This window comes from Ovis aries, chromosome 5 (genome assembly GCF_016772045.2).
Source record: "Ovis aries strain OAR_USU_Benz2616 breed Rambouillet chromosome 5, ARS-UI_Ramb_v3.0, whole genome shotgun sequence".
Taxonomy (NCBI): domain Eukaryota; kingdom Metazoa; phylum Chordata; class Mammalia; order Artiodactyla; family Bovidae; genus Ovis; species Ovis aries.
The window spans coordinates 78,761,823-78,778,679 of NC_056058.1; the positions used below are offsets into that span (position 1 = coordinate 78,761,823).

At 42.9% G+C, this 16,857-nt stretch overlaps 1 protein-coding gene across 1 annotated transcript in view; it reads left to right on the top strand.

Moving 5' to 3' along the window:
- RASGRF2 (Ras protein specific guanine nucleotide releasing factor 2) overlaps positions 1 to 16,857 on the top strand; it is a 256,645-nt gene that overhangs the window by 196,835 nt on the left and 42,953 nt on the right. The window contains exon 18 of the mRNA XM_027970489.3: positions 6,015 to 6,121. Within this exon, the coding sequence (XP_027826290.2) occupies positions 6,015 to 6,121 (107 nt within the window). The remainder of the gene's footprint in view (positions 1 to 6,014; positions 6,122 to 16,857) is intronic.

Genomic DNA, 16,857 nt, shown 5'->3' on the forward strand with positions numbered 1-16,857 from the left:
AGTAGGAATATAGTTGTAAGCCAAGTATGTAGAAATGTACAAACCAATTATATGATTTTATATTACATACAATTTTTAAAGAAAGATATTTACTGGATAAAGTAAAGCGCATGGATAACACTGATGTTATTGGAGAGATTGAGTCTCATTTGTATAACGTGAGAAATTATTCTCCACTGTTGTGGCATTTTTCTTAATTCCCCCACCGATGTAATCATTAAAGTGATCTCAATGCATTCATTCAATAAACCTAAGTTTATTAAGACCTACAGTGCCAGGTACTGGGGATAAAAACACAATAGTTTATTAAGACCTACAGTGCCAGGTACTGGGGATAAAAACACAATAAGAAACAGTTTCTAGAAGTGTGGTTAAAATAAACAATAGTTAGCATTTACTTTCACTCCCAGGCACCCCATCCCCATGAACCACTGACATCAACACTCTCTCTGTGCTGTTTGGGGCTTCCTGATTGACATTCCACACCACATCAGAGGATGGCCCAAAGATGCTCTGTTGGTCTTCACAACAGCTCCACAGTCCACTTCTTGATGATCTACTTTCCAGGTTAAAATACCTCACCATGTTCAAGAATTCCTTGTTGGTTTTTTTTGGTCAATTTGCCCTCAGGCAACGTCAGGGTAGCTCTAACTGAACAAGCCCATAATCCACCTATGTGTCATCTTACTTCCATCTCACTGTTGTTTTACTTGCCTCTTCCAAAGTAGGCAGTGAAGTTAACTATCACATCATTTGAAGAAAAAAAATGAAAGTTTTCCTGCTTTCCTATATTTTAAAATGTCCTTGCATCCCTCCTCACCATTTTTTCTGTCTGCCTGCTTGTGATAGATTTCATATCCATAGTCATCATAGTAATATGGTGGGAAAATGCCCTTAATTCAGATACATAGGATCTGTAGACACTTTCTGATAGTTTTCATTGGGAGGGATGCAGTTTTGTTAAGAAAAATAACTGCTGAGTGCCTGTGTGCAAAACTGAAGGGCCTACAAAGATGCTTGAGATAAAATCCCTTCACCAGGGAATGTATAGTTTAATGAGAGAGATGTCACATGTACCACCGGCTGTAAGGGACAGAATGACTTACGAGGTATCTGGGGGAAGGACCATAAAGGTGAATCTCATTCTTAACTTCACATACGCAGTGATTTGCTTCTTACCACTTTTCTAGATGACTTTTGTTGCCCAAATTAGCCCATCTGACCAGTGCCTACAACTAAAAAACAGCCCAAGCGTGAATTGGAAAGACAGGAATCTCGTGGTGGCAGTATTTCACATGCGTGATGTTAGTAAAATAAAACTTCCTGGCATCTGTAGAGTTTGGTTGGGCTGTCACACTTGACAAGGGAAAGATTTGTAAAACTCCACAAAGAATTTCTGTTTGGTTTTACAAAAAGTGGCTTAACCCCCCGGGGGTGGATCCATGACTGTAGGACAGATTGGCTTCTACATGGGTATCGCCACCAATTGGCTGTGTGGTTCATGTTTCAATTTGGAAATAAATATTGCTCAAGCAGCCCCCAGCTTGTACGGTGGCTTACAATAAGGAGGAAGTCTGGCAAGTTGCAAAAAATGGTTGCTCTGATCAAAGAGCTTTAAAGTCTGTGAAAAATGGGCATCTTTCATTGCTTGATCAACAGATGGACATCTTTGATCTTAGAAGTACTCTTATCAATTCTGTTTAAACTGCCAATTTAGAAATTCCCGACACCAGATATATAAACCATCTCTCTGAGGGGATATCTGTAGTAAATCCTGAAGGTCAAGTTTTATTAGTGGAGTTACAGCTTACTCATGAACTGAAATTGCCTTAACAGGACTGTTATGTGCTAAGCTGATACATGGGATCTTGATGTAATTTTGCACATGGGTTCATGCTCCTGATCAGAGCACCTATCTCCCCTTTTTCCTGTTTTCTACCTCATTAGCTCTTTGTATTGCAGCTGGTTAGGGCTTTCCTGATGGCTTAGCGGGTAAAGAATCCGCCTGCAATGCAGGAGATACAGGTTCGATTCCTGGGTTGGGAAGACTCCCTGGAGGAGGAAATGGCTAACCCACTCCAATATTCTTTGCCTGAAAAATTCCATGGGCAGATGAACCTGGTGGGCTACTACCCATGAGGTTGCAAATTTTCAGATCTCTTTACAGTTTGCTCCTTTCTGTATTTAACTGGGTCTAGCTCGTGTTTGTTTATATTTTTCTATCCATGTTTTGGGCTTCCCTTGTAGTTCAGACAGGTAAAGAATCCATCCGCAGTGCAGGAGACCCAGGTTTGATCCCTGGGTCAGGAAGAATCCCCTGGAGAAGAGAATGGCTACCCATTCCTGTATTCTTGCCTGAAGAATTCCATGGACAGAGAAGCCTGGCGGGCTATAGTCCATAGGGTGGCAAAGAGTCGGACACGACTGAGTGACTAACAAATCCATGTTTTAAATTTCAACTTGTCTATTTTTCAGCAATAATTGAAAGAATAATTCTGTTAATTTGAAGACATTTTATGATCTTATAAACCTTAAAATATTTTAAATTCTTTTCACATGTTTTTAGTTCACACTTTTATATCTTTAGTCTCAAGCATCCTACTTTAGGATATTTGAAATTTTTGGTGGTGGTGGAGGGGTGGGATGAGGTGGGGAGTTCCTGATCCCTGTGTCTATGGACCCTTGTTTATGGTGGATGGCTTATTTGTTTTGTGCTTTGGGACTGTGAGTTTTTCCTACGGGTCTTTCTTGTTGGTCATCCAGTACAGGCTGAGGGTAAGCTCATGTCCCTCTGGAGAGGTTTTGTGTATGCTTTTGTCAGGGCGCCAGAGTTATCGCTGGCCATGGCCCCCCGGTAATGGTTCATTCTGGGCTTCAAACCCACATGAGGTGGGCCTGCAGTTATCTCTTCTCGGCAGGGGGGAGTTCACTCCCCTGAGATCCAGGCTAAAATAGTCAAGTTTCTTAACTACCTCCTTGTGCAGGCTGGAGAATTTCTTTTCTGAGTCCTCCCTCTCTGGCAGAGGGGGTGGTCTGATGAGAATTCCAGCACCCACACTTCCTGAAGGCCCTGGGGCTTCTTCTCTCGAGTCACGTGGATTCACAATCCACATCTCCTGTTACCAAGGCTGGTAACCTACTCTCCTCTCAGAGCAGTAGTTCAGAGACTTAGTTCTTTTTTTCATTTGACTCTGGAAAACTCCTTATCTTCTTGAGAACTGAGCTATGCATTTAAAAAGATATTATATTTTCCCCAGAATTTCTAAGATTTTAACATCAAAAAGTTTTTTTTTTTCAATATCTATTTTACCAAGAGCACATCAGCATCCTCTGACAGTGTCTTCTAGTGGGTGGAAGACACCTGTCCACATCCAAAGAGGAGTGTGGGGAAAGGACCTCTGCCTTTTAGAAGTGTATGCCCTTTTTGGTCTAACTCATCTGTAGGCTCTGAGGACTGTTCATTCAGTCTTTCATTCAGTCACTCTTACCTTTACAGCACATTCAGTAATTACTGATTTCCTACTATACAAGCTTGCATTCATTTATTCAGCAAACATATATTGTGTCTAGTTTCTGCTACATGCCACGTATGTGCTCACGCTCAGCAGAAACTTACCTGATCCCTGTCTTCATGGAGGACACAAATACTGATCAGAAAATCATACAGATAAAATGTGTAAAATTGCAAATATGGCCAGTGTCCGGAAATAAATGTGCATGTTGTTGTGAGATGTGCAGTGAGAGAGTTACCTGGTTCAGGCCCTTAAAGGCTTTTTGGGGGACGTGAAGTAACTAAGAGTGGCTTTCACTGAGTGAAAAGCAAAGTGATAATTGTGCCAGATACGGAGCAGTATATACAAAGACCTTGGGGTGAGGATGAGGGACTGAAAGGAGGGTGGTTAATTGGAAGAGGAGATTGTGAAAAGAATAAGGTCTCAGAAAAGGCTGAAAGGGAGCTAAGAGCCGAACCATGGAAGACATTGAAGGCTGTGTTAAGGAGTTTTGTGTCATTAAGAGCTTTAAACAGGGAAATGGCACATCTAATTTGCCCTTTGGAAGATCGTTCTGATTTCAGAAAAGAGAACAAATTTGAGGAGCCAGGAGTGACAGTGAGGCTAGTTAGGAGGCTGTTGTCAGTAGACTAGATAAGAATTGGTAGAGCTCAGTGCCAGTTTTGGCTTTGTAAATACAAAGACATGGACAGATCTGAGATTTATTTAGCAGGTAAAACTATCGAGGAGAAGCAGAGAGTCGGGCCAAGAACTATTCCAAAGTTCCAGGCTTACATAACTGGATGGCTGGTGGTGGTCCTTTACTGAGATGGGGAACACCAGAAGAGAATAAGGTTTGATGGAAAGGCCAGGGGGTTTCCTTTTGCATGTATTGAGTTTGAGGTTTTTGAAAAATCTAAGAGGCATTTGGATTCATGGATCCAGAGTCCAGAGAAGAAAACTAAGGATGTAATTATGAGAGTAATTTTCATAGGTGATCATTAAATGAGATTTCCTATGGAGAGATGATAAGTTGTTGTTGTTCAGTTGCCAAGTCGTGTCTGACTCTTTTTGACTCCATGGACTGCAGCATGCCAGGCCTCCCTGTCCCTCACCATCTCCTGGAGGTTGCCTAAGTTCATGTCCATTGAATAAGTTATAGAAACATAGAGGTTACTGGTAGTTTAGTGGGGGCTGTTTTGGTGGTAAGAAGGGGTAAGAAGCTAGGAGTAGGATGTGAATGTGGACAGTTTTTAAGAACTTTCCCAATGAAGTTATGTGAGATTTGAATTAATTTTTTAAAAAATAATGGCAGTTATTTATTTCTTTACTTTTTTGGCCATACCACATGGCATGTTGGATCCCGGTTCCCTGACCAGGAATCAAACTCAGGCCCACTGCAGTAGAAACGCAGATTCTTAACCACTGGAACCACCAGGGAAGTCCCCTTGAATTCATTTTTAAGGGAAACAAGTCACTTAGTTATGATTGGAAAGCAAAATCTTTTAAAATAGAGGATAAGTAGAAAATATTAAAATAGTTTCTTGATAGTGAAGAGGTGGCCAAGATAGAAACATAGGCTGGCACAGAGATGAAGACTCTGACCCAAGATTGAGTTGTAATAATAGCTAACATTTATTGCACTCTCACTGTTTTCCCAAGTGCCACTCTAAATGCTTAACTAACTTAATCTCCAAAAAGTCTCTGCAGTTGATACACTTATTCCGTTTAGGACATGAGGAAGCTGATCACCAGAGAGGAGCTGTAACTTACACTGTAGGAGGACAGGGATTTCAACCCAGTCTGGCTGTGGAGTTCATGTTCTTAGGTGCTTGTGTGCTAAGTTGCTTCAGTCGTGTCCAACTCTGCACAACCCTATAGACTGTAGCCCGCCAAGCTCCTTTGTCCATGGGATTCTCCGGGCAAGAATACTGGAGTGGGTTGCCATGCCCTCCTCCAAGGGATTTTCCTGACTCAGGGATCGAACCCAAGTTTCTTACGTCCTCATGTGTTGGCAGGTGGATTCTTTACCACTAGCGTCACCTGGGAAGCTCCTTCTGCTTCTCAATATGTGAGTGCACAGCAAAGTATTTATATCATCTGTGAGCCAAGGTATGAGCTTATCCATCTACAAATATTGAAAATATCTGTGGTTACATGACTCTGGAGCAAAAGTAGAAACTAATGTTAGCTCAGATACTTTGTTAAAACTCCTTCTTGGCTTTATGTTATACAATAGGACAGGCATAAGTGGAAATGTCACTAGACCATCTGTAGCTTTAATCAGTGACTGTTAATAAATATGTGCACATTATTCATTTAATTGTACCTGTAACTATGTGGTGGCCTCTGAGGGCATCACAGGTAAGTAAGCAGAATCCACGACCAGCTGAAGCCACTTACTCCTCTGCCAAGACGTGTCATTTGTGAGTGGCATTAAGCAGTGTCCCAAAATAAGTGACCTTTTCCAGGTCCCCAGGGATTGGCTTTAACTACAACATGTGTGTTTCTTTTCCTCCCAAGGATTTAACAACTCCGAGAGAACATGCGACAAAGAGTTTATTATACGTAGGACAGCCACCAATCGAGTACTGAACGTTCTCCGTCACTGGGTCTCAAAGCACGCACAGGTAATTCAGTAGCCTCGGTAATTACTTTCAAGGATTTTTTTTTTAAACACCAGCTTTAAAAATCATTAACAGCACCTCATGATGCTTTCAAGTAGAGTTTGAAACCTTGGAAATAGAGCATGCTGAAGGGAAAAAACTCAAAGGTGGGCCTACAGGTCAAAGTAAGCAAATGTGTACCACCAGCATCCAGTGGTCCAGTTCTTCCAAGGGCAGGACACAGGAGGTGGAGCAGGACTACCCCTTCTCTCATCTCTGCAGAACAGCACCCACTGTGGGTGCCAGCTGTCCTCTGCCACCTGGGAGCACTGTTCACAGGGCCCTCTCTATGAGTGGAGGTGGGTCAGTTGGGGTGGCACCTCATGGAGGTAAACAGCAGGTGTCCCTGAAAGCAAGCAGCATTCTGGTACCAGACACGGGGGTGTTTCCTCAGCCTGATTCAGAAGACACTTTTGCCTTCACCTCCTTTTATGTTTTGTTTCGAGTATAGTTGACTCTTAGTTGAGGCATGTGGGATCCTGTTCCCGGACCAGGGACTGAACCTGGGCCCCCTACACTTGGAGTGTGAAATCTTAGCCACCGGACCCCCAGGGAAGTCCCAACTCTTGAGCAATGTGGTGGTTAGGCGCGCCAGCCCTCTGTGCAGTGGAACACTTGTGTATAGCTTACATCTGGCCCTCTGTACCTGTGGTCCTGTGATGTATGTGGTTCCTCCACATCCACGGATTCAACCAACCTCAGACTGTGCAGTGTGGCAGTGCTTACAACTGAAAACAGTCTGCATACAAGTGGACCCACACAGTTCGAATCTGTTTCCCAAGAGTCTACTGTATTCTGTTTTTAAATTGCATCACGCTGACAGGACACTTGCTTGTTTTCTATTTGTGCATATTCAGTGCAAGTTTATAGACTTTGTATCCATTTCACCATTTCACAAAATAAAGCGAGGGCCCCCTTTGCCTCATTGACTCAGGGCATGAATTGTGCCAAACAATGTCTCCACTGTCAAATAAGTGGTGGGCCTTCCTGATGCAGGCTGGCTAGCACCCTGCAAGGGAGTTGTGGAGAGAGAAGGGGGCCCTTCATGGCTCAGATCAGCACATGGGAAACATACAAAGTGCAAGTTAGCTAGTGAGTAGAGGGAAAAAATGCAAGGAATTCCCATGTTTCACTTCATTATATTTTCAGAGGCCGTCCTACTGAGGTTCTACTGCCTGGTCCTTGGTAATGACCGTTCATCAGAGAGAGTCTCGCGAGGGCCAGGCTCCTGAAAACCCTGTGGCAGGACAGTTCACTAATTGGAACAAGGGGGATGTGGACCTCACCACTAGCTGGCCCATGACAGCTCCTAAACAGTAATTAAAATAAAAACAAGTACAGCACATCAATAAAGGCTTTAAGCACTTCATCTTGTACATCTTAGATAAATAACAATGGATCCTATATGACTCAAATTCAGAGAACCATCCTTAGCTCGTTGGAAATGTCTAGTCTCTCTTTTCCACAGTCTCAGTGAGCTGCTTTGAATCCCTTTTGCTTCACTGCAGATAAAACATGATAATGATGTTTCTCTGCCACCTGACCGTCCATCCTGTCATCTCTGATTTTTGACCCAGAGTCTTGGCTTCTGATTCCTGGGTCTGACAGTGGCTTGGAGATGCGGAGTAGTTTTGATAGACAAAGTGGAGCAGATGCTGTGTGGTTCTTTTCCCCAGTCAGAGCTTCGGCCCTGCAAGTTCATGCCAAGACTTGCAGTCACAGCACCGGTCACAGCCCAGGTTTCCCTGGTCCCAGCTCCTTCCTCTCCTCCACATCTTCCCTCAAAAACTCTAACCCCACCTCCCTGTTAGCCTTAGTTTCCTTTTATCCCTTTTATCAATTCCCAGCGCCCTCTTCCTCTAATGATCTCAAACAAGGGTCCCTCACAATTCACAGATAATACTTACAGTAGCTAGAAAAGTACCTCAATTCAAGTTACAGTAGACTGGGGTTATTTTACTTTTGGTAAAGACAGTTCATAGATAGGAAGAGATTGGTGTACTAAATCCATCACTTATAATTAAGAGATTCATAGTAAAGTGTTATCATCTGATTTAACAGCTACATTGTACATTTAGGTATACATGTGTGCATACAGGCAATATCAGGCTGAATAGCACCAAGCCATTAGCTACTGAAATAGAAAATGGATTGATATGAAAGCAAGAGTCTCTTAATTCAGATTGTGTCCAAATGGCCTTTAGTTCTAATCCAAAAGCACCCTAGATAGATAGAAGGAGATGATTGATAAATAAATGTTGTTGTTTAGTCACTGAGTCTTGCCCGACTCCTGGGACCCCATGGACTGCAGCCCATCAGGCTCCTCTGTCCATGAGATTCTCCAGGCAAGAATACTGGAGTGGGTTGCCTTTTTCTTTCCCCAGGGGATCTTCCTGACTCAGGGACTGAAGCCACGTCTGCTGCATTGGCAGGCAGATTCTTTACCACTGAGCCAACAGGGAGGCCTAGATAGATGCGTGGCCACACAGACGACTAAATGCAGCAGGCGCAAAGTTTCATGTGGTGCAGCCGAATCCTGGGAGGAAGATTTTGTAAATGGAAAGGAGAGGGTACGAAACTGTACTGGACACCTACTCCACAGGTCAACTTGAACTTGCTGTTTTATTTTATTGTCTGTATCTTACAGTTGAATCCCAGACATGAAGTACCAAAAGTCACAGGACTTCTAAGTGGTAGAACCTGGACTTGAACCAAGAACTGTTGAACTCCAGAGCTCAAGTCCTAGTCCCAGAGAGTTGAGTCTGCCAGTTTGGAGTGAACTTGGCTGGAAAGGCAGCCATAAACCTGAATCCTTGGTTAGAAAAGCAAAGGCAGGATAAGAAATGATGCTTGGTTAATTTCCTAGGAAACCCTTTTCCCCGTCCAAGTGTGGGTGAAATGGACTAAAATGAAGCTGTAATCTTGGAAATAAAATCTTCTATGTGCAACAAAAAGCACCCTAGGTTTTAGCTTTTACTTGGACAGTTCACATACTTTGCAGCCTGTCACTTCAGATGTGCTTATACATGGGAAAGCACTTTGCAATCAATTTTAGCATCCCAGACCCTCCCTCCATCAAAGTGGCACATCTCTACATGTGTGGAGAGTACAGCTGCTCGGGTATCCAGTCTTTTCTCCTGTCAGGATTACTGTAGAAAATTTAGACCCTGATGTGCCAAAGGCAGTTCTTACCACTCACTCACTTGTCTTTTCTTACTTTGCCTGCTCATGTGAGTAGATTGTCGTGATGTGTGGTTGGTGTCGGATTATCCTGTTATAACTTCATCATGTGCACAGCCTGTCACCTTCCTCATTCAAGTGAGTTCTCCATCACCATCTCCCAGTCAGCGCGTGAGGTGCAGGCGTTTCTGTAGCATTTCTGCTTATTGGAAAACAGCTTTAGGACATTTTTTTGCTGGCTTCAGTGTCCAGGTCTCCCTTCTTCGCTTTACTGACTTGCTTTTGGTGGGACTTGAGCCCAGGCCTATCCATTTCTAAACCAGAGTGCTTCTAATTACACCTCATGGCCTGGATCCTAAGCTTAGACTTTAAGTTTTAATTACAAGTTGGTCACAACACTTCAAGCTACAAGAGAAGTTGTTATTTTAATATTTTGAGAAAGTAAGTACTTTCGTTTTAATTCTCTTTTCTGAATTTTGAAGAGCATGATAAGAACTTAAAGCACTGTTTTAGAGTTTCATATGGTAATGGATTTTAAACAAAACTCTATTTATCCAACTGGAATTACAATTAAAATGTCATTAAACTCAATTAATTTTAATTAAAATGTCATTAAAATTAAAGTATATTCTTTCCCCAAATTCATTCTATTTCCTATGTGATCACTGCACAGACCAGAGCTTTTTAAAGCATTCAGTCATGACCACTTAATGGAGAGTAGAATCAATTAATGGGTTGTTATGAAGAGCAGGTCAAGGCAGGCTCTTGATAATGGGTGGGTAAACAGTTCCAATAGAAGCCAGACAGACCTGGTTTCCGCTCATGGTCCTGGAGGCCACATTGCGTGCCCACCACCTCCTGTCACCACTGCAGTACCACCTGAGCCAGCTGAGTTAGAGGAGGTGGGTGCATGGCCCCCGACTTGATAGACCCCCAAGCAAGGTGACCACCATGGTGCTTGAAGAAGGATTAACAGCTCCAAGCCTTTATTCTGGTTTCAGTTCAGTTCAGTTCAGTCACTCAGTCATGTCCGACTCTTCGCGACCCCATGAATCGCAGCACACCGGGCCTCCCTGTCCATCACCAACTCCCGGAGTTCACTCAAACTCATGTCCATCAAGTCGGTGATCTCATCCAGCCATCTCATCCTCTGTCGTCCCCTTCTCCTCCTGCCCCCAATCCTTCCCAGCATCAGAGTCTTTTCCAATGAGTCAACTCTTTGCGTGAGGTGGCTAAAGTATTGGAGTTTCAGCTTCAGCATCAGTCCTTCCAAAGAACACCCAGGACTGATTTCCTTTAGGATGGACTGGTTGGATCTCCTTGCAGTCCAAGGGACTCTCAAGAGTCTTCTCCAACACCACAGTTCAAAAGCAAAGCATCAATTCTTCAGCGCTCAGCTTTCTTCACAGTCCAACTCTTACATCCATATGTGACAAGTGGAAAAACCATAGCCTTGACTATCCAGGTTTATTTAAAGGTATTTACTCTCACAGAGGTAATAGGACTTGAGACTGCTGGTCAGAAAACTTGAGCTCTAATCTAACTCTGTCAATTAACCCGCATATTTGAGGGTTTTTTTTAAAATTAATTAGTTAATTTGGCTGCATCAGGTCTTAGTTGTGGCACACGTGATCTTCGTTGCATCACGTGATATATCTTCCATTGTGATGAACAGGCTCTCTCTAGTTGCGGCCCACGGGCTTATTTGCTCCACGTCATGTGGGACATTAGCTTCCCTGACTAGGAATTGAACCCATGTCCCCTGCATTGCAAGGCAGATTCTTAATCACTGAAGTGAAGTGGGGAGTCCCGCCAGAGAAATCCCACCGTCATCTTTGTTGTCTCTGGTTTTCACATCACAAATGAAGGGCTTGGACAAGAGATTGTTTTTCTTACCTGATTCATTCAGTACCAGTTGAGCCCATTTAAGGAAGAATTCAGTGTTATTGTGACAACTTGACTGTTTTGAAGCAGTAGCTTTGTAAGAAAATTAGTAAGGAGTTAAATGCATTTCAAAAAGCAGCACAGCATGCTCACAATTGCATTTTTCCTCACATGGTAGACTAACTAGGGGGCACCATTGCAATTTGTAGAAAACGACCACAGTGAAACAGCAGGATGCAAATTTGTCTACAAATAATCTAGAAAATTGAGTCTTCTATAAAGTATTAGAGATCATGCATTTATTTCTCAGTTCTCATCAAAGCTAACTCATGTTGGCAGATACTGTCCTGAACTTATTTCAGGAGAAATAAAGAAAGAACTGCAGAATTACGGGTATGGGTCTCCAGAGAAATAGAAACTCCCTAGGATGTCACCTTCAGCTCTCCCTATCCCCTTAAATGTAGTGCTAGGGTGCCACTTCCTCTCCTAGCCTTTTCTTTAGTATTTGGTAAGGCCAAAATGTTTCATTTTTTTCCTGGTTTTAAAATTTCTCTCCTGTGAATGTACTCTCCCCTAACTTCTCCTCATCTTGTCATGCTTTTTCACTCAATTTTCTCCTTCCATGTTGAAAGTGAAGCCACAAGGCGAGCTGAGTTTCTCACATATGCACTTGTCTATGGATCAGCAGCCTAGAGTTGGAGCGGGGCTGTGTTCTTCCAGCTCTGCCATTTATCTTCTCTGGGGCCCTGAACTGGTTACTCAGACTCTCTAGGGAGGCTGATTTCTTCTTCTCAAAAGGAGAACAACTATCCATGTTTTCCCTTACCTAAGACTGTAGAGAGAATTAAAGGTGATGTTGAATTAAGAAACGTGAAGGACATAAGGTACAACATAGGTACAGCCCCTTCCAGCTAAGGACGGGAGAGATGTACATTTCCTCTCCCTCCAGCCAGCCTGGAAGCTCCCTCCACACAGGGGGCCATGCCTCATTCATCTTTGTATCTCCTTTCGCTGGCTCTGCAATGCTGACTACATGGTAATTGCCCAGGGATAGCTGTTGAGTTTACACTTTAATGTTGCTGTTGTTCATTCTCTCCAGAAAGTCATTTTCTAGCCTTCAAGTTTCCCAAGTCAGCCAAGGCAGAGACTACAACCACTAAAGGAAATCAAGGCTGTGTGTGTAAAAAGTCTGAGTAGAGAAAGTGTTTTCAACTGTGTGTCCACACCCTCCTTGGGGGTGTCATGCTGGGCAGCCTTATGTGTCATTCTCACAGTTCCTGATTGCAAGATGTCTGCAGGTTCCTGGACTGCAGAGCTTTAAAAAAATTGTTTTAATTAAAGTATAGTTGATGTACAATATTTTATAACTTACAGGTGTACAATAGAGTGATTCACAATGTTTTAAGGTTAAACTCTAAGGTTATCATAAAATATTGGCTATATTCCCCACGTTGTACAATATATCTTTGTAGCATATTTTATACATAATAGTTTGCACCTCTTAGCCCCTCACTCCTATATTGCCCCTCCCTCCTTCCCTCTCCCCACTGCTAACTAACAGTTTGTTCTCTATATCTGTGAGTCTGTTCCACTGTGTTGTAGATCTAGGGTTGTATTACTAGTTTGTTGCATTTTTTAGATTCCGCATATAAGTGATATCATACAGTATTTGTCTTTCTCTGTCTGTATTTCATTTAACATAATACCCTCCAAGTCCATCCATCTTGCTGCAGATGGCAAAATTTCGTTCTTTTTAACGGCTGAGTAGTATTCCATTGTCCATATAATATACACCACGCCTTCTGTATGCATTCATCTGTTGCTGTAGGTTGCTTCCATGTCTTGGCAATCGTGAATAGTGCTGCTGTGGACACTGGGGTGCATGTATCTTTTCGAATAAGTGTTTCTCCCTGTGCCCTCTGTGCACAGCCAGGTTGGGGAGGGACTTTGAGGCTGGCTATAAACAACTCAGATCTGTGTTCTAGTATCTATGGAAGGTCTCGTATGTACAATTTACAGCAATTTTGATTTTCCTGAGTTGTCTTATTGATCAACTAATTCTGAAAAAATACTCTGTCCACTTGTTCGTGGGTTATTACAAACCATGGAATAGCACTGAGAAAAGAGCCTGCAGCTGTGTCCACAGGTTGCAGCTCACTTCATCAGACTGTGGGCACCATCGGAACAAGAAGTACCTGAGAATGAAACAGTCATTTATTTTCTTAATTGTAAGCTAAAGGGAATTAGCCTACATGTTTTAAAAGTGTTAGGTCAGACACAAATGACCTAATTATGTTAAAATCTTCCCAAAAGAGTTTGTGGAGGGAACACTGCTACTCCCTTTTCTGTTTTCTTACCTCCTTCACTCATTCACTAATAAGAACTGAGTACCAGAGTGTGCCCGACACTGGGGTATATGTGAGCATGAGCCTGAGTTGGGTAGCGGGCCTTAAGTCTCTGGCAGAGAGGTCTCCAGAAACCCCACAAGTGCCGCAAAAGGAGGAGCTTGGCACTGTCCCATCTGCCACGTCCAGAGGGAACCAGGGCCAGGCTCCACCTGCCGCAGTATGCCAGGCTAAACCTTCTTCCCCTGGAAGGTCAGAAGTGATAGCAAGAAAGCAGAGAGGAAGTAGGGAGAGAGAAGGGGCCTCCCAGGTGGATTCCCAGGCTCGAGGCCAGCCAGGCAGGGCCAGGAGGGAACTGGTGTATTCTGGACAGAAATGGAACTTCAATTCATGTATTGGATTGGACATTTTGACTGAAGAGATTGTTCTTATAACTAAAGCTTCTGGAAACTCTGGTGCCCATCCTAAAAGGTGGGGAAGGATGGCCTGTAGAGAATCTAATGAGGTCACTGAGAAACAGTACTGCTGCCCAATTATTTCATTATTGTTCATGGTACAGGAAGTGTAGGTCACCTTGGCAGAGCAAGTTTCACGGAATTTATCAAGATAACTCACTTGCTATGTTTCTAACTCACTTCTGTCCTCTTATATTCATTGTATGATGGACAAAGCATTTTAGCTGCTGATGAAGAATACCTTGGTTTAAATGCATTTTTACATTGTGTTGAGATAGTATATGCTTCGTATGAAGGGTATTGAACATGGGTAGAACTCCGTGACGTTTTACCCACGTACACACCTGTGCATCTCCCACCCTGATTAAGAAATGGAATATTTCTGGCAACAGAGAGGCCCCTTCCAGTCAATGTCCCACTTCCTGGGCATTGCTCAGTTTTTCTTTTTTTTTTCCCTTAGTTTCAACATTGTTCTTATTGATTTTGTGTACTTTTTATACATTCAGAATAAAACCCTAAAAAAAAAAAAAAAAAAAAAAGAATAAAACCCTTTATCTGCCAATTACATTCATTTACCCCAGGTTGTTCTTTGGTATAACATGTTTATGTAATTTTCTATTGAATATACTTGATTTAAAATATTGTGTTAATTTCTGCCATACAGCAAAGTGATTCAGTTATATATATGTGTGTGTGTGTATATATATATGCATTCCATTTTATATTCTTTTCCATTGTATTAATATTAACAGTTTATCACAGGATACTGAATGTAGTTCCCTGTGCTGTACAGTAGAACCTTGTTGTTTTGTTGTTGTTCCAGTCTATATATAGTAATTTGCATCTGCTAACCCCAAACTCCCAGTCCATCCCTCTCGCGCCTCCCCTCCCTTTGGCAACCACAAATCTATCCTCTATGTTTGTGAGTCTGTTTCTGTTTTGTGGACAGGTTCATTTGTGTCATATTTTAGATTCATAGATAAGTGATACCAGTGGTATTTGTCCTTCTTTTTCTGACTTACTTCACTTAGTAGGGTAATCTCTAGTTGCATCCGTGTTGCTGCAGATGGCATTATTTCATTTTTTTATGGCTGAGTAGTGTTTCATTGTAACTCAACATTAAAAAACTAAGATAGTGACATGTGGTCCCATCACTTCATGGCAAATAGAAGGGGAAAAACTAGAAGCAGTGACAGCTTTTATTTTCTTGAGCTCCAAAATCACGATGCATGGTGACTGCAGCCATGAAATTAGAAGATGCTTGCTCCTTGGAAGGAAAGCTATGACAAACCTAGACCACATATTAAAAAGCAAAGATATCACTTTGGCGACAAAGGGCCATATAGTCAAAGCTATGGTTTTTCCAGTAGCATATACAGATGTGAGAGTTGGACCCTAAAGAAGCCTGAGCACTGAAGAATTGATGCTTTCAAATGGTGGTGCTGGAGAAGACTCTTGAGAGTCCCTTGGACTGCAAGGAGATCAAACCAGTTAGTCCTAAAGGAAATCAACCCGGAATATTCATTGGAAGGACTGATGCTGAAGCTGAAGCTCCAGTACTCTGGCCACCTTATGCAAAGAGTCAACTCATTGGAAAAGACCCTGATGGTGGGAAAGATTGAGGGCAGGAGGAAAAGGGGATGACAGAGGATGAGATGGTTGGAATGCATCACCAACTCAATGGACATGCATTTGAACAAACTCTGGGAGATAGTGGAGGACAGAGGAGCATGGTCTGCTGCAGTCCATGGGGTTGCAAATAGTTGGACATGACTGAGTGACTGAACAACAATTCCTGTTAGAGTAACCATTCTAGATGGATGCTCAGAACTTTGTGTACGGCTGTTCTTGGGAGAGCCCTGTGAAGGTGGAATCTGGGCTGAATCCAGGCCTTCGGACAAAATGCCACTACCCCTATTTGACCAGTGAAGCCATTAGGTCTCAGGGAGATTCAATCAGTACTGCCCAGGGAATTTTCTATAGTGATGGAAAGGTTCTATGTCCGTGGTATCCATAACAGTAGCCTCTGGCCATGTGTGATTAGTGCCTACAGTGTAACAGGCCACTCAAGAGTTCAGCACTAAGTAGACCCAGCTCTGATGTCCTGTCCTTCCACTGCCCTGCAGGGCCCCGTTCTTCTGAAGCAGGAACCTGGGTGGGTGGTCTCCACCAGGGCCCCAGTGAGCCTGCTGAAGAAGGAAGTACCCAGACTGGGTTTACTGAAGCAAAAGCAAAATCTTTTTGGAACATTGGTATTACAGTTATAAATCGCACAGAGAAGATGATGGCTTTTTCTCAGTAAGGAAGGACAACGAACACCCTTATGTTTTGGCTTTGGACCTGTGACCCCAGACCAGCGGTACAGTGGAAACATGCCCTATTGACTAATTGAGGCAGAAAAGTAGGTGCCGCTGTGACGGCCTGTACGTAGTGTGTTCAAAGACCTCAGGGATCAGGACGTCCTAAAATGAGAGCTTATCAGTTCATCCCTTCTTTTTCTTATTTTGACAGGTGACAGAGAGCCCTTTTAAAACTGGATTTTATGAACGTATACTGTGTTTACTGGGGCTTCCAGTACACCTGCCAGTACAGGAGATGCAGAAGACATGGGTTTGATCCCTGGGCTGGGATGATCCCCTGGAGAAAGAAATGGCAACCCACACCAATATTCTTGCCTGGAAAGTTCCATGGCAGAGGGGCCTGGTTGGCTACAGTCCACGGGGCAGCAGAGAGTCAGACACAACTGAGCATGCACGCACTGTATTTATTAGGTTATTATTTATTTATTGTTGTTGCTTAGTTGCTGAGAAATGTCCAGCTCTTTTGTGATTCCCAT